This window comes from Onychomys torridus, chromosome 3, assembly GCF_903995425.1.
Source record: "Onychomys torridus chromosome 3, mOncTor1.1, whole genome shotgun sequence".
Classification (NCBI taxonomy): Eukaryota; Metazoa; Chordata; class Mammalia; order Rodentia; family Cricetidae; genus Onychomys; species Onychomys torridus.
In genome coordinates, this window is record NC_050445.1 from 8,281,652 (window position 1) to 8,307,064 (window position 25,413).

The following is a 25,413-nucleotide window of genomic DNA, read 5'->3' on the forward strand; positions in this document are numbered from 1 at the left end:
GATTTTACCTGAAAGAATCAGAGAGACCCTTGATGCTTTTATTAATTTGCATGACTTTTTAAAATAATAGTTTATTTTTTAAGTAAATAATTGTAAAAGAGAGAAAAAATCAGAGATCCAGTTAAAATGATTGTTAAAGGGTTCCTTTAGACATACTTCAAAACACAACAGAAATTGTTTACTTTATTGACAGGTGGCCTGCCACAGTGGTTTTCCAGGTAAAACTCAGATGTTTCCAACCTTCCATTATTAATTGGTTACCTAGCTCACAACTTCTTGGGTGCAAGAGCTACTATGGAAGGACCTCGTACTGTTTCTCAGAAACCATTTGGCCAATACATGGCAGCTACTATTATTTTCAAATGCCTAGATATGTTATCTCATGATTGAAAGTTTCCCTTTTATCCATGTGGAGTTCTGGTACAGAGGTGAAGAGCAGAGACAAGCCTCACAAACCTGAACTCTAACCATTGCATGCATAGTCATAAACTGAGTCTCAGTGTTCCCATCTATACAACGGGCTTGGTGGTAGTAATAGTGGAAAATTAAGAGTTAAATGAAGTATCTCAAAGTGGTTTGTGTGCAGCAATTTAACCTATCATGTTTTCTTTTAGACTTTGATACAAATGTGTTAATAATGACTAGAATGAAAATGGCTTATGAACTTTGAAAAAAGTCTCCTATTACTTCTATGCATAGGTGGAATTACTTAAATTACTTAATCTATTATGAATCATGAGGATGAAGTTAGAGAATGCAAAGTATGTGAAATGCAGTGCTTCTCCACCATAGTTTGAAAGACACACATAACTTTTTGTCTTATTATTCTGGAAATGTGCCATATCTATCACAAGTATACAAAATCAGTTAATAAAATTTTAAAAATGTGAAAGTTAAAATTGCACACTTTTCATAGAAATATAAAGAGTCTACCATATGCACTTTTTTTTTTTTTTTTTTGAGCTGAGGATCAAACCCAGGGTCTTGTGCTTGCTAGGCAAGTGCTCTACCACTGAGCTAAATCCCCAGTGCTCCATGTGCACTTTTATATGTTTGACATATGCATTGTGTATATACATGTGTGTGGCGGTCAGTGGGCATGTGTATGTGAAGGGGCGTGTACATGCATCCCTGTGGAGGCCCAAGGTTAACACTGGGTGGCTTCCTCTATCATTGTCCATGCTAGAATTGTAGGCTAGTGTCTCTCACTAAGTTTGGAGCTCACTGATTCAGCTAGGCTTGCTGGCCACTTCACCTTGCATCATCCCGAGTTTCTATGCAGGCACTGGAAATCTGAACTCAGGTCCTCATGCTTGCACAGTAAATACTTTATACCCTGAGCCATCTCCCCAGACCCCATTGTGCATAGTTTATAAGTGTAGTAGGTAAACGTATATTAATTTCGAAAGATACTTACATCATAATATACACCCTGACCTGGCCAAGTCAATGCTTTTTTCTTTGAATCCATGGGAAAATCAAGCAGTTCATATCTGTAAGGGTTACCTGAAAATTGAAACAAGAGTAGTTATTCTGAAGAGATCAGAGCAATCCAGACCTATGGGTAGAGTAAGACATAAGACCAGGAAGGGGTGCAGCCATGAGTGTCTGCAAAGAGTGATTGCAAAGTAGTGAGCTCTCAGCTGATGGCAGGCTGAGGCACCTTTCCTAACAGTGCCCATAGCTCACTACATCCTCTGCTCTCTGTGCCTTCTTTGATTTGACTACTGAACTCATGCCAATAAGAAGTCATACAGTTTTGATTTCAAGTCACATTTTACCTCTTGTCTTCAGAACCGTTGTATCATAGGCCTTGGTTGGCACTGTAGGAGGAAAAGGCTGCTGGGTGCGGGCTTTGATGCCGTTGTAGAGGTCCTTAGGTGATGTGAAGGTCGGAAACATGGCGCCGCGGCTTATGTGTGTATGGTAGGGATGTTCAATTGGATACACTGAGCAGATTTCTCTAAGATTTATTGAGTAAATCAGAAGAGAAAGAAATACAATGAAAAACCATCCAATATTTACTGGGATCATTTGCTGTGGCAGTTGCTGCTCTGTTCACTGTGGGGATGGCCCAGACCATTCCTATACTCAGACAGCTCAGATTCTGTAGAATCTTTTTTTTTTTCAAAGATTTATTTATTTATTATGTATACAGTGTTCTGCCTGCAGGCCAGAAGAGGGCACCAGATCTCATTACAGATGGTTGTGAACCACCAGGTGATTGCTGGGAATTGAACTCAGGACCTCTGGAAGAGCAGTCAGTGCTCTTAACCTCTGAGCCATCTCTCCAGCCCTGTAGAATCTTAATTTTGCCAGATAAATCAAAACTAATTTAATTAAAATATCATACCTAATTATCAGTGAGTAGTTTTCCTAAATGGCTAATATAAAGCAGACAATGTTTTAATTTTACAGTTTATAGGAAGTATAGGAAGACTTTGGTGCTTTTAACTTCCACTTTATGTTTTAAGAAGATCCATATATTTTATTTTATGGAATCATTTTGTGCATTTGGTCTAGTAATGCAGCATCTCGGACTGGACTTCCAACACAGGCTGCTTGTTTCATTTTGTTTGTTTGTTTGGTTTTTCGAGACAGGGTTTCTCTGTGTAGCTTTGCGCCTTTCCTGGAACTCGCTTTGGAGACCAGGCTGGCCTCGAACTCACAGAGATCCGTCTGGCTCTGCCTCCTGAGTGCTGGGATTAAAGGCGTGCGCCACCACCGCCTGGCTGCTTGTTTCTTTGAGCAATCAATAAAATATATACACACACTATTTAGAAATGAAACAAAATTGCTAGCTACATAGAGAAATCCTGTCTCGACAATCCCCCCCCCCCACAAAAAAAAAGAGTATGTAAAACTCTCATGCAGAATACTGGGTTTTTTTGTTTTTGTTTTTTTTTCTGAGACAGTGTTTCTTTGTGTAGTTTTGGCTGTCCTGGATCTCGCTCTGTAGACCAGGCTGGTCTCGAACTCACAGAGATCTTTCTGCCTCTGCCTCCCAAGTGCTGGGATTAAAGGCGTGCACCACCATCACCCAGCCAAAAAGAATGTTTTATACAGAGACTAAAGTAGCCCAGGCTGGCCTCAAACTCATTATATAGCTGAGGATGACCTTAAACTCATGATCTTCCTGCCTCTACCTCCAGAGTTCTGGGCTTATAGGCATGTGCTAGGAATCAAACCAGGGCCTTGAGCATACTAGGCAAGTGCTGAACTCCATCCCAGCCCTAAATAATGTGTGCAGGTGCTTTGCTCTTGGAAGGCGGTGCAGAATTCCAGATGCCTTACGCACACACCTGCTTTCTTCTTAGAGCACACAGTGGAAGGAAGGACAAGAAGAGTGACTGCAGAGGGGACATCCGTGAACATTCCGGAGCCCAGTGATCAAGGGTCATATCGCAATAAACTGAGTGGAGTGCGGTAGCGGATAAACAGCACTTCTCTCTGTGGTCTTCCCAAAACACCCCACTCCAGTCTTACCACAAAAAAATAAAACTAGCCTGTAGTGGATAGCCATCCCAGCATTGGCCTGGAAGTTCCAACCCGCATTGAGGCTTCGGTAATGGTCACGCCCACAAGGCAGGGCAGAGGAGGGAGCGGAAAACCGAGGATCGGGAAGAGGTCACTCTCTTGGTTCCCAGACTCTGGACGCTGGAGGTGGACCGAGCAGAGTTCTCCAGAGAACACGGCCGGACTGCACTATACCCTTACCAGACCCTGTAACCTACCCCCTCATTTGTAAGTACCCCACAAAATAAACCTCCCTTTTAACTACGTGGAGCGGCCTTAATAATTTCACCAATACTAGCCCAATTCCATTTGGGGCTATTCTACAAGTATTCTCTAATGCTCAAAACTGTTAAGAATATCAAGACAGAGCTGGGGAGATGGCTCAGAGGTTAAGAGCACTGACTGTTCTTCCAGAGGTCCTGAGTTCGATTCCCAGCAACCACATGATGGCTCACAACCATCTGTAATGAGCTCTGGTGCCCTCTGTATACATAATAAATCTTAAAAAAAAAAAAAAAAAAAAAGGAATATCAAGACAAGTAAAGACTAAGGATCTATCCTAGCTGAGAGGCTCCTGAAGAGACATGCCACTAAATGCAGTATGGTGTTCTAGATGCAGTCCTGGAACAGATCTGAAGTGTGGACTTACTATGGTGCATCGTTCTTGGTTCATTTGCTATAAAAAGCATGCTGCATGAACATAAGAGGCTCAGCAGGGAGAGGAGGGGGTATGCGAGGAAATCGCTGTTTTCACTTCGAATACATATGTAAGCCTAAAACTATCCTAAAATAAAATTGCATTTTAAAAGACTGGCTGGATATAAATGAAGAGAAATAAAAATATCAATGTCTTGGTCTTGCACCAGACTGTCCTCCAACAGTTAAAATGCAGCTTTTAGAAAAGTTTCACTGCGCTTATCCCATCTAAGTCATAAGCAACAACATCCTTTTTCATTCTAATGGAGAGGAAAATATAAAGCACGTACTTACCCTACTGCTGAATTAGGTGGTTTGGGTAACCTAGAATGAAAACAGGACAAAAGTCCCAACTTTAGTTGGGCCTTTTAAAGGCTTGAATTCCTGTTAGAAACTTAAGAATATTAAGATGCATTCTGTGTTTAAACCACCTTCACATGTAGGCAAATTTTTATTGCCTTGCACAGTGATAAGACACACACATAGTATTTTCAAATTTCAGTTGTCTACTGATCGATTTTCCCTTTGATTCTAACTTAGCCCTGGTCAGCAAACCTTTGCATTTTTTATTTGCAGGGAAGGTTCAGGGGCTGAGGGCTCCTGTTCTTACCTCCTCTGCCATGTAGCCAGAGAGTCCTGAGAGCCTGACATCACGTGTGATGCAATTATGTGTCCTAAAGCGACCTGTGTGGCCTTGCTGGGGAGGATATATAAATACTGGGTGTGTTTTGTCCCTTTGCCCACAGCTGCTGGTCTCTCGTGACAGTAATATTGTGCAATCATCAGAGGGTAAAGAATAAAACTGGGTAACTTCCCAGAGGCATGGATTTTCTGAACCAGTTCATTCTGATGGGGTGCACTTACAAACTACTCAGAACCCACAGGCCAAGAGATAATACCGTAGTCCTGGAAACAAGCCCCCTGCAGAGGGATAGTTATCCATTGACATTTGATACCAGCAATTATTTCAGCCTGTGCTCATATGACAAAGAGTTCAGGTGTGGAAAATAATCAGAATGTTATCATCTCACAATAAAATAAATTAGAAAAACTGACTATACTGTGAAGTGTTTTACATATTTTCCATGCTGGATATAGTCACAAGAAAGCAGCAGACCATATAATTGTATTACCCTGTAGTGTATTATAAACACACAATTCACGTGAACCATAACTTTTTATAAATCTTTATGTGGGTTCTGTGGATGTGAACTGAAAAAAAGAAGTCATTTCCTGTCTTCCAGCCATGCTGCAGAGGCAGAGATATGGGTGTGCGGGAAGTGGTGAATATGTGAATCCAGAGGATGTAGTGTTGCTAGACTGACTGTTATATATAAATAAAACACAAATTGGCATCTAAAATGTCTCATGTCACAAAATTTGCTATATTTCATGACTAAAATGGCCTTGATTCAAAATGAAAAAAAAAAATAGATAAAAGGAAGTATTTTAAAAAACTTAAAAAGATACAAATCAAGTTACCAGATGTCCAGAGACACTATTTTCTTGACATCAATCCATTAATTTTGCCATGTTTGAGTTGAGTTAATGAAACGCAAGTGGGAAAAGCTTGGGCAAACACAAATTTTGGCTCCCTCTAGTGGCTCAATCCTCTATTGCATTAGCTTCTTGGAAGACTCTTATGGTTCAGTGTTCCTTCAGGGTTTCTGTAATGTGCTATATGTTCATTGTACGTGGAGCTAAGATCATGGCATTTTTATTTGAAAATAAAGGCATGATTTTTCAGTGTACATAAGAAGCCACTTTAAAACAACAATTTAATATGATAGAAGACATTACCTTAAATGATGGTGAGTTAATAAATACTCTTTATCCATAAAGAGACAGTGATTTTATCAAGAGTAGGCAATTATAATAACCTCTGTCCTCACAAAATCTCAATTTTGTTGAGGGCCATTGACATTTTCAGTGACTCTTTAAAAGCATCTAACAGACCCTTACTAGACTGAGTAGGAGAAGGCAGGGACGTGGTCCAAGGTGACCTGCTTTGCTCTCCAGTAGTCCTTAGTTTTCACAGGTTTGTTTAAAAACCACACATACCTGTTTGATTCATTTGTTTCCATGTCCTTAGTGCTGATTTCTGGTGTGGGTGATCTTTAATATGAAGGGAAGCCTTGTTTCTATAAAAGGGCTTCTACATTTCTCACCTAATTCATTTTTACTTAAAATACTGTGATCTCACATAAAACAGCCCCTGCCCAGGACTTACAAAGAATCGTTTCCATAGACATCACTTTTCTTGTTTGGTGTCAAATAGTAGAACTGTTCAATAGGAAGCTTTCTGAAGAGAGAGCAAATTAAATTGAACATATTTTTACATAATACAGCATATCCTTGAGATAGTTAAGGACAAATAGATGAATGTAGACATGAATATATAGAAATTCTATAGAGAATATATAAAAGGTGGTGCTTTAAATGAGTTGAAAAGTAAGAAATTTTCAGTAGACAGGATGGGAAAATGTAGCCATCTCAACCTAGCACTTTAAAGGAGATACTTTCAGTAACACCCAAACAGCCAAGGAATGGTGGCAGATACCTGCAAATTCACAAGCAGAATGCTGAGGTAGAAGACAGCAAGTTCAGCTTGGGTTACATACACATTCCTCGTTTAAAAAACTAAAAATAAGAAAGAGGGATAGGGATGTGGATCAACAGTTAGGAATGTGCACTGCTCTTGCAAAGGACCAGCGCTTAGTTCCCAGCACTCAAGGTGGCTCACAATACCTTTGACCTCTGTGAACAGCTGCGTTCATGTGCACATATCTACAAACAGACATGCACCATATACATATTTTTTTTTAAATTTTTTGAGACAGGGTTTCCCTGTGTAGCTTTGTGCCTTTCCTGGAACTCACTTGGTAGCCCAGGCTGGCCTCAAACTCACAGAGATCCACCTGGCTCTGCCTCCTGAGTGCTGGGATTAAAGGTATGCACCACCACCGCCCGGCTTTGTTTGTTTTGCCAGAGCTGAGGACTGAACCCAGGGCCTTACGCTTGTTAGGCAAGCACTCTACCACTGAGCTAAATCCCCAACCCCCACATATACATAATTTAAAAAGGAAAACACCAGCTGGGCAGTGGTGGTACACGCCTTTAATCCCAGCACTCGGGAGGCAGAGGCAGAGGCAGGTGGATCTCTGTGAGTTTGAGGACAGCCTGGTCTACAGAGTATCCAGGACAGCCAGAGCTACACAGGGAAAATCTTGTCTAAAAAAACTAAAAAAATAAAAATTAAAAAAAAAAGAGGAAAATACCCTCTCCCTCAACACCCAAAAAGGGAGCAAATCTATACAAATGTTTAAAATTTTCCATCAGTAAATAGGTTTTGTTTTGGAGGGTTTGTGTGTGCATGTTTATGTATGTCTGAGACAGATCCCTGAACTGCTGAGAACAGCAGGATAGCTGGCCATGAGTGTCCAAGGATCCTCCCCTTTCTGCCTCCTCCCTTGCCACAGTAGTGCTGGGATGTCAGATGCACACCACTGTGTCTGCTTCGGGAGACGGAACCCATGGCCTCTTACCTGTGTGGCAAATGCTTTAACTACTGAGGCGTGTCCCTACCATAGAGTTTTGATATTTGAATTTTTGACTATAAAGAACAAAAAGAAACTATAAGTGAAATAAAAACCAAATAAATAAAGGATAAGAACTGAAAAACAAATACAGAAGCTGTTACATAAACAAAAACGTATCCAGATAACTAGTAATCAAAACTCAGAATCATGAGAATGGATTGACTCATAGAATGGACAAAACTGTTTAGCTGGAAAACATAGTACAGAGGCAAAGGCAGAAGAAAATGGATGCTTTTAGACACTATTACAAGAAGAGAAATCGGGCGGTGGTGGCGCATGCCTTTAATCCCAGCACTCAGGAGGCAGAGCCAGGAGAGTTTCTGTGAGTTTGAGGCCAGCCTGGTCTACAGAGTGAGATCCAGGATAGGCATCAAAACAACACAGACAAACCCTGTCTCAAAAAGAAAAACAAACAAACAAACAAACAAAAAACAAGAAGAGAAATCATTTGGGTCACACATACTAAATTAAAAACACTCAGATGTCATGACCCAGAACTTCCACTTAGTATTTGTTCTAGAGAAACATGAACATTCATGATGAGCTGACAAAGCCCTATATAAGGCAGTTAGTTCATTATGGTACAGTTAAAGTAAAAGAATATCTGAGTGTCTCATCTCTGACTCATATGTATTGTGGATATTGAGATTAAAATAAAGTAGATCTGTTTACTATCTGGATTGTAAAGAAGAAGAAAAAATCCCAGTTGTTTAATACTATGACCGTATGGGTCCATACATTAATAAAAACCCACCATATGTTTTCATGGGCACACCAAGATTGTTATTAGGAACCAAGGAGTAAAAGGTGTGGAAGGAGGCTCTCATATGGAGGTGGTGCTTCCTCTAAGAAGGGGAGTGGGCTGCAGGGGTGTGGTCAAGGGAGTCTGGGCCTCCTGGGGAATGCTCCTCTATGAGCTCAGGGCTCACTGTAGTCACCCAGTATCTGAGCCCACCCCTAATTTCTCCAGCCATCTCGTCAACCATAGTTACTCACCTGGCAAATCAAAGTCTAGTGACTGGTGGAACTTAGGATACGCATCGGCATCCTGCATTTTATCTTGCCACAGGGCAAGTTCCAAAAGTGGGAAGTAAGCAAAATGAAGGTCCTGTAGCTCACACACCTCGACACCATACTCATGTTACCCATGTGCAGCCCTCTTTGAGAGGGCGGAACTGAAAGGGGTTTTGTGAGCACCAAATCTGTTCAGATGTCTGTTGGACTCTACAGGAGTCACTGACTGCTAGCCCTCTGACCTCTCTAGGTTTTTCCCTTGCTAATATGATTTCTGCTCTTGTCTCTTCAGACTGGAGAACTGCAGCTTTCGTGGGCTCGCCCTGGCTCAGGTGTATCTGGAATGTAGGGTTTGGATTGGATATAACTCATCCAATATCCACCTCCCCACCCTGCCTTGGTCTCCAGCTCTTTTGGGAAAAGCATGGGAGTGAATAGTGGTGGCTTTATTCCACTTGTCACAGCTAATGGCTGTTTAGAGGTGAAGAGCCAGGGAAGCTAAGCATCTTGCAGTCTGTGGGACAAAGAACTGCTTGGCTCCAAATGCTTCCTGGAAGACAACATTAAGTTAGAGCCTGGAAAAAATTACATAGGATTTTCTTTCCTTGGTTGGCTCCTATTAATAGCATAAGTTTTTTTTTTAATTATTCTTATTGTTTTGTTCTTGTCTGGTGATAAATTTTGCATCTGTTTTATCTTTTAGACTTTAGAAGCTTTATTTCATGTAGTCACATTAACTTTTAAGTACCACCACCATTACCATTAAAGAAAAACCATCAAGGAAAAATTCACTATATATCTACTTAACAGATTTTTATCATTTGACAGTAGTTTAGTGAAGAATCTTATTTTTTTTAATAGAGAAATCAACAGTTTTGCTACTTGTCTACACTTACCTTTTTTTTTCCCAGAGCTGAGGCTCGAACCCAGGGCCTTGTGCTTGCTAGGCAAGCGCTCTACCACTGAGCTAAATACCCAGCCCCTACACTTATAAATAAGTAAACTCATACATGAGAGTGAAAACAAAACCATACCTTTTTCATTACTCTGTTGATTTCATTCCTTTAGCGAATGGATGAAATGGGAGATAACTGACCCCACTTAGAATTTCTGAAGCTTCCACACTATGGTTGAGAATATTGTTCCCTAGATCGAGTCATGTCAAGGAGGGCTGGGAGAGCAATGGTGTCTCCCACACATGACTTGCTCTGTAGACAGTTACCTTCCTTTAGTTCTGCTCTTTCTGTTTCTTCGCCTCAGGTAACCTCACCATGCCATTTCCCTAAGGGGCAGGCACTGTGGAGTTAGTGAGGAAAGAAGGAGCCCACCCTGGCCTAGTCTGCTGTCTGGTGCTGGGATAAACACTGACCAAATCCTGCTTAGGGAAGAAGGGTTTATTACATCTCACAGGTTAGAGTCCACCATTGAGGGAAGCCAGGGAGGACTCAAGCAAGAACCTAGAGGGAGGAACTGAAGCAGAGAACACATGGGGGTACTGCTCACTGGCTTGCTCCCCCTGACTCACACTCAGCTTGCTTTCTTATACAACCCAGGACAACCTGCCTAGGGTAACACTACCCAGTGGGTTGGGCCATCCCACATCAATCACTCATAAAAAAAATGCCCACACACATACTCACAGGCCAACTGCATAGAAACAATTCCTTAATTGGAGTTCCCCTCTCACAGACATTAAGTTGACAAAGAATAGCCAGCACAAATCCCCACAAGGAGTAGCTGAATTGTGGCACCACAGAACCCCAATGAAATGCCCTCCCCACCCAGGGAAGGTGATATTTGGTTTCAAGAGCAATCTTTTTATGAAATAAGTGAGGCTTGATCCATCAAAGAACCAGAAAATGTTTTGTACAAAAGGCTCTTTTAGAGAGAAAGAAAAGTACAGTAAGAAGAGACAGTCTTTGTTATTGGCAGAAGATAAATCATTATTCGACAGTTGTTTGCCAAGCTATTTGCAGTATGCTAGAAGACTGCCAGCAAGATGTTTTCAGGAGAAAAGTATGCCAAAATGACAACACTGACATGAAAGGTCACAAGAAAAGAGATACATTAACCCAGGCTCTGGGTCAGGGAAGAGTGACATTACTAACCGATAGTGCTCCATCTCCAGGGGCTTGGGGGATGTGTCCAGTCACAACAGGGAAACTTATCATCGAAACTGGACTTCTCTGGATGTTTAAAACTAGTCTTTCTGGCTCCCCTTCACACCCTGGAGTTCTGTATGAACGCCTCCAGGGTTTCTCTGTGTGACAGCCCTGGCTGTCCTGAAACTTGATTTGTAGACCAGGCAGGCCTTGAACTCACAGAGATCTGTCTGCCTCTGCCTCCTGAGGGTTGGAATTAAAGGTGTGAGCCACTGCGTCTGGCATAACATGCACATAACATATTGTGCACTTCTAACATACAAATGTTGGGGGCCACAGCTGTGCATTCCTCAAAGAGTTACAATCTGGTTGCTGAGCCAAAGTTTACAATGTTCAAGTTATGGAACAGACAGGGAATAAATGGGTGAATCAGTAAAATGAACATGTGGAAGTACTTGGGGCTTTAGCAGCAAACAAACCTGGGGTCAAATCCCTCTTCTGCAGATTTGCAATGTCTAGCTCAAGGGAAGAAGGACAGCTGGAATTTACAAAGGCATAACCAACTACACTGTAGCAGAGTTAACCAACTACCACTACAGCAGAGTTAACCAACTACAGCAGAGTTAACCAACTACAGCACAGCAGAGTTAACCAACTACAACTACAGCAGAGTTAACCAACTACAACTACAGCAGAGTTAACCAACTACAGCTGCAGCAGGGTTAACCAACTACAGCTGCAGCAGAGTTAACCAACTACAGCTGCAGCAGGGTTAACCAACTACAGCTGCAGCAGAGTTAACCAACTACAGCTGCGGCAGAGTTAACCAACTACAGCTGCAGCAGGGTTAACCAACTACAGCTGCAGCAGGGTTAACCAACTACAGCTGCAGCAGGGTTAATCAAGGGTCTACTCCAAGTGGAGTCTTAAAGAAAGTCTGGTGAACAGTGTTCCAACTGGAGGTCCTCACTGTCTGTAATGTGTGTTGATATCTGGATCTTCCACTTGGTCTCTGCTGGGCCTTGTTATCTGTTGATACTTAGAGAAGGTCACTGGCTGCACATGGCCCTGTTATTAACATTTCATTGCCTAGCTGTGGCTTATCTTTCCTAATTTATTTCTTTTACATGCTTTAGAATAGCAAGAAACTAGTTACCTAGACTGTTAAACCAGGCAACTGGGAGTGTTAGATAAGGCAGGAAAGAAAGTGGGATCTGTACCATGGTTTTATGGATTCCATTATTTAGCAAATAATGAGGCATTTAATTTAATTTGCTGCCTGCCTTCCTTTCTTTCTTGCTTGCTTGCTTGCTTTCTTGCTTGCTTGCTTTCTTTTCTTTCTTTTCTTTTTTTAAACCTAGGGCCTTGTGCATGCTAGGTATGTTTTTCACCACTAAACATTGAACTATATCCTGAATCCTTTTTTTCTTTCTTTTATGTTGTTGTTGTTTTTTTTTAATCTTTTTTTTTTCTTTAGCTGAGGATTGAACCCAGGGCCTTGTGCTTGCTAGGCAAGTGCTCTACCACTGAGCTAAATCCCCAACCCTATGTTCTGTTTTGAAACAGGGTCTTTCTTACCAAGTTGCCCAGGCCTTGGATTTCTGATCCTCCTGCCTCGGCCTCTTAGGCAGTTTGGATTACACGCCCTGCCACCAGGCATAGGCTCCTTTACTTTTGTGTTTTGAATATTCTTGCTGAAGAAATGACTATAGTTTTTTACTTGAAAATATGGACTGGCCAGTTATTCAGTGGGTAAAGGTGCCTGCTGCCAAGCCTGACAAATTCCTGGAACCCACACAGTTGCATAGTAGAAGAAGAGAACCAACTTTCAAGGTTCTCCTCTGACCTCCATGCACCCCATCCCAGACACACACGGGAAGAAACAATCAGCCTGGAAATAGTGCCCTGCAGGTTCAAATACTTAAGAACGAACTAGAAAACAGTAGCAGACCTGAACATCTGTACAAATTGGGGTGAGCTGTTTGCTCAAGCAAGAACATTTTTAACTTGTTCTATCTTTCATCACACTTAGTAGTTTTAATTTTTATTTTATGTGTATAGCTGTATGTGATTGCACATAGGTCACATGTCATGCATGTATAGTACCTGTGTAGTCCAGAAGAGGGAGTCAGATCTCCCAGAACTGGAGTTACAGATGGTTGTGAGCTGCCTTGTGGGTGCTGGGAACTGAACCCAGGTCCTCTGGAAGAGCAGCCAGTGCTCTTAACTGCTGAGACATGGCTCTAGCCCTCATTTGGTTTTAGATAAGCGAGGAATTAATCATGATTTTTAATCACAGAACTTTAATATCTCAAATGGCAGCAACATAAAACAAGACGTACAGACTTACCATTGACTTCACAAGTGGGAAGCACAGAATTAGTTTTTCTGTCTTTTCATAAACAGTCAAAGAAGTCCAGAAGTGGGTTGGGGATTTAGCTCAGTGGTAGAGCACGTGCCTAGCAAGCACAAGGCCCTGGGTTCAATCCTCAGCTCAAAAAAAAAAAAAAAAAACAAGTCCAGAAGCAGATACGTAATAAGAACTAACACTAAAAACAAGAAATGGTTCATGAGGACCATATGAACGTTGGGAATTTCTCTTACTTTGGCCAGATCTCTCCACCAAATCCATAATGCTGGTGTCCTTTGCCCATGACTCGGGGAGGCTCACATTTAGGCCTGTGTTCTTCAGGAAGAGCAACTGGGATAATGCCACCATACTCCCTTTCGGCGCCCCATGGCAGCCTGCATTGTGGCACTGATGCCCTCAGCTCCCGATACCTGTGGGAAATGACAGACTGCTGATACGCTCAGCTGTACCTTAAATCCCTTTCACTTATTAGAGTTTAGGTCATGTTTTTCAGAATACAGAATTCTAAGATTATGATACATTCTGCTAAAGGGATGAGGTTAGCTATCACCCACAAATTTGTGTTTATTTTGTAAAAACAGCTTCATCGAGATATAATTCACATGCCATAGAATTCAACAGTTCTAGTTGACCCACAAGTGTGTACAGCAGCCACCAGAGTCAATTTTATAATAATTTCCTGACCTCCAAAAGAAGCCCTGTGTTCTCTGGCTAGTCCTCTACTAAGGAATCCACATTTACTTCACCCCAAGCACCCACCTTCTTTATAGACTTGTCTGTTTGGACACTTCATATAAACAGAACCATATACTCTGTAGTCTTTGTGTTGCTGTCTATGATTTAACACAATGCTTTCAAAGTTGATGCACGATGTGCCATGAACCAGGACTTCATTCCCACTAATGACTGCATAACAGTCTACCAATGGATATAACCATTCATTAGTTGATAAGAAACTTGGCTTTCATTAATATTCTTATACTATTAGTATTTTTGTTTGAGTACTTGATTTAATTTTCCAGGGAACACTACCAAAGAATGAAATACATGGCTGGATCGTGTGTTAATTTGAACTTAATTTGTTGGGAAACTTCTGGGCTAGTCTATAGCAGACGATTCATTTTCCACTCCTAAAAGCATGGAATAAAGGTTTAATACTTGTTGTGTGTGTTTGAAAAAGAATTGCAGCCACTTCCACGGAAATAAAGGAGTATGTCGCTGCACTTTTGTTTTGCACTTTCTTAATGACAGCAGCACCTTTTGTTATTTCTTTGGAAAATGTCTATTTGATTTTGTATTTTTTAATTTGTTTTATTTCTTAGTTACAAGTTCTTTTTAAGTCCCAGACACAAGTAAGTCTCTCATCAGCTACACTATGCAAATATGCCCTCACAGTCTGTAAACTTTCTTCTCACTTACTTGAGAGTATCTTTTGCAATACCAAAGTTTCAAAAGTCTTTTAAAAAGTATTAAAATAAAACATCAACTTAAACAGGCTTGGGTGAATTTAAGAAGGAAAACAGAAATAAATTGAAATCAATAAAGTTTTAAAAAAGACATATCAAAGTTTCTAATTTTGATGCAGCTCAATTTATTTTTACTTTTGTTGATTGGATTAGGATGTCACATATAAATACACTGCAACTCCAAAATCAAAGGTTTACTTCTGTTTTCCCCTCCATGAGTCTTAGAGTTTTAGTTCTTGCTTTTACACCTATGCCTCTGAATCATTATGAGTATATTTTATGTATGGTATGAGGTAAGGGTCAAACTTGCTCCTTTGTATTTGGATCTTCCTGGCATCATCTGTTTAAGAGACTGAACAAATGTAAAGGAATAGTACCAATACTGTCAAGGCATTACTTGCTTCCCACTGTTCAGTGAGGTTCCCTAGGTTAACAAACGCTGTGTAGCCTCTGGAGGGAACTTAGTAAGTAATGACCAGAGGAATTGAGGAATTGCCTTCTCTCTGTAGGTCCATGTACTGATAAACAGACACAGTCTAAGTCCCAAGTCAGAGGCTTAGAGTGCCACCCCATTCTAACTTGGGTATCTGGGTATGTTTGGGAGATTGGTAAAGACTTGAGTAGAACTTAGTTGGCTGCATAGACCATAAAAATGGTTTTACATCTCTATTTTTAGAGCTGGTATAAAGGTCAGGAATTTGTGGGCATGGTGAAAGAGGGCCATGGTGAGAAGTAAAGTATGGGAGAAAGCAGAACCATCCTCTCTGGGCTCCTGAGCCCTGTGGACTGTCCTGTGAGTAGAGGGGAGGCAGTCAGAGTCAAGGAGACAGTCGGAGAGGCAGGAGCTGCTGGGCACGTCTGTCTCTCTGTCTGTCAGTGCAGTCCATGCCTTCGAGGACCCCTCCCCAAGTAACTCCTAAATACAGTGGAGAACTAACACTCAAGACTGTCTTACAGATGGAACTGAATATCATATGAAATTGCTAGATAAACTATTACTAAGCCATCAACCTACTACCTGTTTTGCAAACAGTATTTTACTGGAATATTGCCTTTCATTTATGTATGACTAGTCTGTGCTGCCTTCACCCTATAACAGCAGAATTGAGTATTTCTGATGAAACTTTACAACACAAAATATTTTCTCTGTCTCGTTAAAGAGAACATGTCCTAAGCTCTGCATTGACCAGTTTAGGGAAGCTTGGTGACTGTTGCTTTGGGGTCCTGGCAAATAGCTTTCGGATCTTTCCCCCTCTCCCAGTCTCCCAGTTCTGACTATGATCAACACACATAGTTTAGGAGACATGACAAGTGAAAAAAAATTAAACATTTGTGATTAATGACAAGCTAAGCTTTAAGTTTTAAGTTTCTAAAGTTATATTTAAATAATAAATGAGTCAATTTCTCAATATCTGACCCCAGTAAATTACATTGTCCCAGAAGATGAGCCCCCCAAAAAAAAATGTTAATCAATCATGTGTACCGGCACCTAGTAAAGCTACCAAATTGAAAAAAAAAAAAATTAAAATGAGAGGTAATGCCTAAACCACCCTTGACCTTCTCAACCCCTTGCAATCTTTCTCTCTGCCCCAGCTAGAGGGGAACCTGACAATTCAACTGCCTTAGTTTACCCAATGCTGAGATTAACAGGTGTGAACTACCACACTCAGCATGTTTCTTTTTATTTTAAATACTCAAGTCTATTCAGCCCTCCTCCTGTAGTATTAATACTCATAAAATTGTATAGAAGGAACTGCTTAAAATGTAAGTTGAGGTTTTAGGATGAAATTATTTTTTTCAAATAGAACACTTTTACTTAACAAAGAGAATAATCATGAAATTATTGGTGCTTCAATCTGTAGCCACAGAAAATTATTTACTTTGTTTTAGGGAAGGTTATGGATGGACCAAAACCTATTAAATCACTGTAGAATCTTGAGTATCAATCCCAAAATTAGAGGGCTCAATTTGACTAGTAATGACTAGAAGGCGTGGTTACAAGAAAGCTCACACAAATCTCTCATTTTTTTTTTAAGATGGAAGAGAACTAAGAACTCTCTTCTCTCTCTCTCTCTCTCTCTCTCTCTCTCTCTCTCTCTCTCTCTCTCTCTCTCTGTGTGTGTGTGTGTGTGTGTGTGTGTGTGTGTGTGTGTGTGTGTGTGTGTGTGTGTTTCAAGAATCAGAAAGCAATGACGTGAATCTAGAAGCAAAATGGAAGCCTATACGCATGCACACAAACTGTAAATTGAACCTAGAGCCTCTTAAAGGCTGGCAAGAACTCTGCCACTGAACTGTTCTTAGTTTCTGAACTTTCAATGGGAAAAAAATACAAAAGAGTACAGTGTCTATTAATTTACTTAACATTCTCTCTCTCTCTCTCTCTCTCTCTCTCTCTCTCTCTCTCTCTCTCTTTCTGGTTTTTCGAGACAGGGTTTCTCTGTGTAGCTTTGGAGCCTGTCTTGGAACTCAATCTGTAGACCAGGCTGGCCTCGAATTCACAGAGATCCGCCTGTCTCTGCCTCCCCGAGTGCTGGGATTAAAGGTGGTGTGCCACCACCGCCCGGCTTAACATTCTCAACGGAGAACAAACGAGACTGTTATAAAATAGCAGCTACTATAATTGTTCTATAAGTGAATAAAGTAGTTGAAGTACAAACAAAGATCATCTTGTACTTGGATCACTGGGTAAGCCGGAACCCTATTTCTGCTTCTCTTACTCCTTACAGTGCTTTCTGCTAACCCAGTCTCCCCCAGGCTCTTCTGCCCCTACTCCAACATAGTGTGCCAGACTTGTACAAGCTAAGCCTGAAAATGTATAGTTTTATGAAGCTATCAGGTGATTTTTTTTGAGTCAGGTTCTTACTTGGTAGCCCAGGTTGGCTTGGAACTAACTATATAGCCCAGGCTGTTCTGAAACTCATAGCAATAGTTCTTAGTTGAATAGTTCTTCTGTCTTAGCCTCCTAAGTGCTTGAATTACAGGGATAAGCTGATATGATCATCCTTAGGTGATTTTAATGTATTCTGTCTGACTGCCTTGCCCACCATGAGAAGAATAAAGTAGGCTGGTGTAAGGAAGTATTTGTGTACTGTCATTAAAATTGCCACATTGACTCAATCTGTCCCACTTGACAAGGGTATGCCTATCTCTGCTTAGAAAACTAAGCTTCTGAAAGCAAGTAGATGTCAAGGACATTGACTCATCTTTACCATCAGGAAGAGTGATTCCCTGGAATGTGGGGGCTTCCTGCTTCCTATTGTTTTGCTTTGCGTTTGAGTTGAGAGCCATGGACCCAGAATTTTGTTTGGAAGAAAGCTTCAGGTATGACAGAGTGGAGATGCTGCTGTTGTCCTGGTGACACTTTCCAGAGCATCTCAGAACCTCGAGGGAAAGAACATCTTCTCTAAGTTGCCTGGGGCTTCTTAGGAAGGAGTTGACAGGAAGGGTTGTAAGTGCACATGGTCATCTGGCTTTCTGTCTGGAGACTACAATAAAAAAGCTCACATGAAAGAAAAGGGAAAGCAGGGTTTAGTGTTAGACGCCAAGGTTGGTCGTTCCTAGACAATGCTTAAATCGTCTCTTATATTTTATGGATAGCTGACCATATGGACACTTAATTTTCTCAAATGTGTGTGCTTTAGAGAACACTGATAATGTCAAACATTTATTTACATATTTACTATAAATAAGAGTACATCTGCCTGCATGTATGTGCACCACGTGTGTGCCTGGTATTTGAAGAGGTCAGAATGGGGCAGCAGACTCCAGGCAACCAGAGATACAGAAGGCTGTGAGCCAGTATCTGAACCTGGGTCTTCTGTAAGAGCTGCAAATGCTCTTAACCTCAAGACATCTCTCCAGTACCTCCCTGCCTCCCCGCAAATGTTTTTCTTTTGCAAAGTGCATGTTTGTAAATTGAAATAGATCCATGAAGGCGGATCAAGACAGCAAGCCACAAGAGTCTAGATGTAAGAGCGGAGTCTGGAAGAACCATCGAACTATCGTTGGGGCTGAGAAAGAGACCCTAAGGGAGACTGAGGACACTTTAAACCCTGAAGGGCTCCTGGCCTGGGAATAATGACTTAAGACTTTATATGTTTTCAGACTAAAGACCAGCACCAGCCGGTAGAAGTTACAAGGAAGAAAAAAGTGTTCTTAGGAACATCTCAAAGAAAATGATTCAGCAAGCAAGGGCAGTCAAAAAGTGGAATTGACTGCCTGCATGTAGCAATGAACTACTTCGGAAGGTTTTTGTTTTGACAACTTATTTATTGCTTTATGAGTGTGTATATACACTCCATGTGTGTGCATGTGCCCTTGGAGGCCAGAAGAGGGCGCTGGATCTTCAGGAACTAGAGTTACTGGTGGTTGTGAGCAGTCTGATGAAGAGATGGGAGCCAAACCTGGCTTCTTAGAACCAAACTTAGGTCCTCTGAAGGAGCAGCAAGTGCTCTTAACTGCTGAGCTGTCTTCCTAGCACCACCCTGGAAGTGTTTAAACTGAGGTAAGGTGGCTTCCTGTTTAGTTTCCTAAAATTAATTTTTAAAAAATGTTTGTGTATGTGTTGCTATACAGATGTGTGAGGCCAGAAAGCGACCTTAACTGCCTTCTTCGATCACTCTCCACTTTACTGTTGAGACAGGATTTCTCACTGAACCTGGTGCTTACTGGTCTTACTAGACTGTCTGGTTATTGAGCCTTAGGGACCCCCCTGTCTCTGCCTCATCAGCACTGGGGTAACAGGTTCACACTGCCACACATGGCTTTTTATGTAGATGCTGGGGATCAAACTCATCTTCATGCTTGTGTGGTCAGCACTTCAGCAGCGGAGTGATCACCTGTCCTCTTACAGAGTACTTTCTGGGACTTGGTCAAGTGAAGTTAGAAACACACAAAAAAGAACACAACTATACAAGGAACTTAAAAACAAACTTAGTCCTCTCAAAACGGTTTGAGGACATCAAGCAGAAAGAAGCCGAGGCAGAGATTTCGGCAAAGTATTTGTCTGTGCCCTATACATCACAGAGGGTAACAGGGCTCACAGACATGGCTGTTAGGAACAGTGAAAGCGTTACATCCACACATCCGGGGCAGGGCTTACACAGGAACAGTGACAGCAACAGACTCTGGGAGTATTTCTGGGCAGGGGTGTTGGTAAATGCACTATTAGTGGATACCACAGTAAACAGATGGATCTCCAAGCCAAAGACGGGGCCATTCTAGAGTTCTAGAACAGAGCTGGAGGTGTAGCTTGGTGGTGCAGTGTTTGCCCAGCAGGCACAAGGTCTGGGTTCAATCCCCACAAAACACACACACACACACACACACACACACACACACACACACACACTTCTAGAATGTAGTAGAATTTGATGTCTTTTTTTTTTTTTTTTTTACGGGATACACCAATGTTCTTTTCCAGCGTTAACAGATTAACCACGCAAAGTTTAGTCATGGGAGAGCTGAAGTGTTTGTGTGTGTGATAGAGAAAGTCACTAACATCATGAAACCTTTTTTTTTTTTCATTTTTCTAATTTTTCTTTTACCTATCTTCTGAAGCAGTTGGGCGAGTAGCTGTTTCGAACGGGGTGTGCACTTGATTTGAGTAAAAGGTGTTTGACAGGATGTCAGCTCCTTCAAGCTCCCTGCAACAGTAGGCCCTCCCATGAATTACCTCCATGCTTCTTGCCTAAATGCAGGCAGCCTGGAGAGTAAATAGATAAATGAAAGATGAAGGCGCATCTGGTTTTGGAAACTGTGTTGGTTAGTGTTACAATGACTTTGCCTTAGGTAGGAAAGGAAACATTTTCTGCTGCCAGAATTCAGCTCATCCATGCACAAAAGTCAGAGGCTACTTTCTTAACTGCCTGTGAGGGTCTGTGGACCCTGTCAAACCTGTAATAAGCAGCAACTTCTGTAATAAAAGTAAACTTCTGTGGGAACCGCTTCAGCTGAAGCAAATCTGAGAAGTTGAAACGAACTCATGGAGAACCTGTAACGAACAAGCCCCCTCCTGCGATCACGTCTTGCCTCCAATTTAGCACTATTCAAGAACAATCAGCTGGCTTCAAGAAGCAGGGAGACTGACTCATTAACAGGCCAAGAGCCTTCCTCTCAAGCAGCAGTTCTAAACCTGTTGGGGTTGAACAACCCTTTCACAGGGGTCACCTAAGACCATCAGAAAACAGATGTTTACATTATGATTCATAACAGCAGCAAAACTGTGTTATGGTCAGGGGTCACCACAACAGGAGGGGCTGTGTTAAAGGGTCGCGCGCGCAGCATTAAGAAGGCTGAGAACCACTGCTCTAAAGGTATTCGGATCTTTAGACAGCTAAACTAGGTGGTCAGGCACCTCTGGCCCCAGCTGGGGACACTGGGTTCCCCACAGCACTGGAGAGACGCCCTCTGGTGGGAGGACCCGGAGACCGCAGGGCCGTCGCGCCCGCCCACTGCCACCAGGGGTCGCACGCACCTGGCACATCTGCCCGGGAGCTCCGCCCGACCGCGCCTCCCCTTCTTGTCACGGGAGCTGGCGGGTCTCCGCGGGGCGTGAGATTTCGCGGTCTTCCGCACCTGCGGGCCCCGGGAGCGTGCGGGCAGGTGCGGGGGAGGAAGGCCGGAGGGACGCGAGCTGGCCGGGGGTGGGGTTGGGGCTGCCTGTGACGGCGACGGTGACCGCGCACTTAGGTAACACATCCTGAGGGTGGGGCACCCGGTGGCGGGCCCGGAGCGCAGGCCGATGAGCGGCGGGAAGCTCACTCAGGTTGTGTAGGAAGACCCTCAGGAGATCCCGGGCCACCAAGGGTTGGGAGCGGGGCCGGAAGTGCGGCGAGAGGGCTTTGCGGCCAGGGAGAAGGAGGCACAAGGGCTTTTCCGCCCTCGACCCCACCCTCCGCCCCGGGGTCCAAGCCTTCAAGTCTCAGGCCCCGCCCCCAGCCTCAGGCCCTGCCCCTAAGCCTCAGGCCACGCCCACATCAGGTCCCGCCCCAGCCTCAGGCCCCGCCCCAGCCCCGCCCTCTCTGCTAGGGCTGGAGCCTCGCACCCTCTGGTGCCGACACGGCCCTGGCGCATCCATCGCCCTTTTCGGGCTTCAGCCAGGTCCCTCCCTACACGCCTGTCTCGCCACCGCCCCTGGGCCTTGCCTCCTTCAGGCCTCATCCTCAACCCCTCCTCTGCTTCCAAGGCCCTCCCTCTCCCATCTCCCGCCTCCTACGGGTACCAACCCGGCCCTAGGCCCCGCCCCACCCCGCCCCGTCTCCCTCTCGCCGGGCCTTAGGCTGACTCGAGGCGCCCTCTGGTGGCGCCTGCCTGGCAATCCTCCTTTCCTTCCTGGACCCTGGGCTAGTGCTGAGTATGCTTTCTCAAGGTCTGAGCTGAGCAAAAGCTCTGGCCCTGGGGGAGGAGAGCCGGGAGGTCTTGGTGTAAGAAACATTGCATTAGTCCATTTGCAGTATGAGGTGCGCTTTAAGTTCGTCAGAGTGACAGAGAAGCCCGAGGCGCTAAGTACCCCTCTCCTAGCTGGCGGCGCCCCCAGCCTGTCTCACAGCTGAAGAAGAGTTGGAGAGCTCCTGGTAGCCTGCTGAGCGCTACATCAGAGAATGGGGCAGCCAGTCTCAAGGCCCAAGCTATGGATAAAGCTCTTGTCCTAAACCAACAGGATGGGGAGTTTGGGGAGGGGGCAAGTTCTGGCCGATGGAAGAGTGGATGGAATTTCTCGACATTAGAGGAATTTAAAAAGCGTCCCGTCTTGCTTCAAATTAGTACGCCAGCCGTGTTTGGCTTTTCTCAATGCCGGCATTACTTTTTGCAGAACTGAGTATTAAAAAGTCCTTTGTTTTCACTAGTCTTTTGAATTTATTTTTATTTCCAGCGCTGCTGAGCTCCAAGGTGGGGTCCGTGGGATTCTACAAGCTCATCTTTCCCTGACCTTGGGACAAATGGGATTGTGGAGTGTGGAAACAGTTTATCTGTCTGTCCCAAAGGCATGGTCCCTCCCGCATTTCCTCAGTTCTGGCTGCAACCTTGACAGAAACTAAAACAAACAAAACTGGAGAGGTGGTGCACTCCTGTAATCCCGGCACTTAGAAGATGGACCATGAGTCTCAGAAAGTTCAAGGTCATCCTCAGCTTCAGTGACGTTGAAGCTGACCTGGACTACATTAATGTGACCCTGTGCAAAGAAAGAGAAGTGTGTGTGTGTGTGTGGGGGGGGGTCAGAATAAAGATGCCAGCCAGACTTTGGTTTCTGAGTTTGTGCCATTGAAGAACAACCTGAAAGAAACTAGACGCAGAAAGGTGCCATTTGGGTAACAGGAACGAAAAATGAGGCAAGAATGAATTCTTCAGAAACTATAAGCAAACCCCCAATTAAATGCTTTTTTTTTTTTTTTTTTTGAGCTGAGGGTCGAACCCAGGGCCTTGCACTTGCTAGGCAAGCGCTCTACCACTGAGCTAAATCCCCAAATGCTTTCTTTCTTAAGCTGCCTTGGTCACGGTGTCTCTTCGCAACAATAGAACAGTACTGTGTGACCACCCCTGAGCCTGAAGACTAGACCCTGCTGGCGAAGGAAAGGTGGCTTTGACAGGTCCCCATCGCTTTGATTTTTCAGTTTCTGATGGAAGGCCGTCCTAATCTTTTGGCATTTTGCAGCTCCTCTGTGTAGGACCTCCCATGTAACTCCCTGTCTGACCAGCTCATTCTGTGTCCCCATCTAGATTACACTTCGCCATTGCTGTAACAAAATGCCTGCTGGTTTCAGAGGAACGCTTCCTCCAGGGGAAGACAGTGGCCGGATGTTCTGTTGGAGGTGGTGAGAGCTTGTGGGCAGCTTGTTCACATCTCCAGTTGGATCAGCAAGCAAAGAACAGGACCCAGCACAGGGCTGAGTTATCAACCTGCAAGGCCTGCCCTCGATGGTCTGCATTTACCAGCTAGGCCCCATGTCCCAAAGGTTACAGAATGTCCCCAAACAGTGCCCCCATCTGAGGATCAAACATTCAGAAACATGGCCTGTTGGGGGTCATTGCACACTGACATCCTAACACCAGCCTTCTAGTACTTTCTATACTAAGCTTCTCTGTGTTGGGCTTTGGTCCCATTTAGTCATGGCTTGAGTGTTCCTGGGAAGACACTGAGCCTGATAGTTGAGTGAGGTACATTTGATGAAGAGTCACCGTTGGTCCGTGTCTGTGGACAGTGAAAACAGTAGGTAGGCTGTGGCAACTCTAGGTTGAATGTATGTCAAATATAATTTTATAAGGGGAAAATAATGCATAGTTGGTTCAGAAAGGAAGCTGGCCTATCATTGCCTTCCAAGAATGAAGGAGAAGGTTCACTAGGAGAAAAGAGCCTCGAGGCCATGCTGGGGTCTCGAGCTGGGAGAACTTTAGAAAGAATCTATCAGGGTCTTAAATGGAAGGGGAAACTTCACTTTAAAAGTTGGAGGGGAGCTTCATTAGTGAGAACAAAAGGCAGGAGGGAAGAAAGCAACCAGCCAGAAGAGGACTGTGTGGGTGTGAGTGGACAGGCACAGGCCAGGGCAGTCTCTAGAGAAATCCCCAGCAAAGGAGATACCCAACTTCTACAGCCTGTCAGGGAAGCTGGATGTTTTATATCACGTGACTTAGGTCAACACCACAATGTGACAGTGAGCACGGGATAGCCAGATACGGGTTAGGACTATAAATTATGAGCTGTAAAAACGCAACACAGTACAGCTCTTCACTCTCTGTTGGAATGGCAGGGGGTCATGATCTGATTTCCCTTCCTCCCCACCTGAGAGATCTGTCCTCGTAAGAGCAACCATTGTCTTAAAGGGTCAGGCCTCTAGCAATATGGCTATAACCTCCAAGCTGTAGTGTATTTAAATTTTATTTTAATTCAAGTGAGTGTAAAGGGTGTAATTATTTTTACCATTGAGTTTTTCAGCTAAAATGTGGAGGAGAGCAACACAGTCTTATCTTTTCAAAACAGCTGTTCTTTGGAAATGCCTCTCCTCTGCAAAGCCCTCACAGACAATGTCAGGATTCACTCTACATGTTAGACCAGCACACTTGATCCCTAGCACTTGGGGGTTGAACTCATGTGCTTCAGCTAACAGGTAGTGTGTGTGTGTGTGTGTGTGTGTGTGTGTGTGTGTGTGTGTGTCCTACATCAACACAGGTGACCTGCTTATGGATGTATGTCCTTGACACCCTCACATCACCTTTCTACATTGGGAAGTTTGATCCTTGCTAATTTCCCTATCCTGGCAGTTCTTTATACATGGAAGGTAAAATTTAGGAATGAAAAGAAATCAGTCTAGAATATTGTATCTGGGTTGGCAAAAATTTCAGATCACAATGAGACCATTTATCTTCACTTAAAGAATTTGCAGGACATATATAATAATTTAAAGATTAAATTATAGTCTATAACCTTTCTTTTAAATCTTATAGAGACCTTTAACAAAGTGGCATTTGAGAAATGAATTAAGTTTTTGAGGGAACTTTTTGGCAGGTAAGACTATTTCTTAAATGAAGAAAAACTGGATCTTATTCCTTGCCTAGAAGATGGAAAGTCCCTGTCAGTGCTTTTTAAAAATTTACATTTAAAAACATGAAATTTTATACCTCGCTGGTCTTAGGGTGTGTATCTATTCACTAGG

At 43.2% G+C, this 25,413-nt stretch overlaps 1 protein-coding gene across 1 annotated transcript in view; it reads right to left on the minus strand.

Annotated features, from left to right (window-relative positions):
• C3H7orf31 (chromosome 3 C7orf31 homolog) overlaps positions 1–21,603 on the minus strand; it is a 35,606-nt gene extending 14,003 nt beyond the window's left edge. The window contains exons 1-7 of the mRNA XM_036182714.1: positions 21,240–21,603; positions 20,311–20,468; positions 13,532–13,708; positions 6,443–6,514; positions 4,507–4,536; positions 1,782–1,963; positions 1,418–1,506 (exon numbers count right to left, since the gene is read on the minus strand). Of these exons, the coding sequence (XP_036038607.1) occupies positions 1,418–1,506; positions 1,782–1,963; positions 4,507–4,536; positions 6,443–6,514; positions 13,532–13,708; positions 20,311–20,444 (684 nt within the window). The 5' untranslated portion in view covers positions 20,445–20,468; positions 21,240–21,603. The remainder of the gene's footprint in view (positions 1–1,417; positions 1,507–1,781; positions 1,964–4,506; positions 4,537–6,442; positions 6,515–13,531; positions 13,709–20,310; positions 20,469–21,239) is intronic.
• Positions 21,604–25,413: the final 3,810 nt, after the last annotated feature.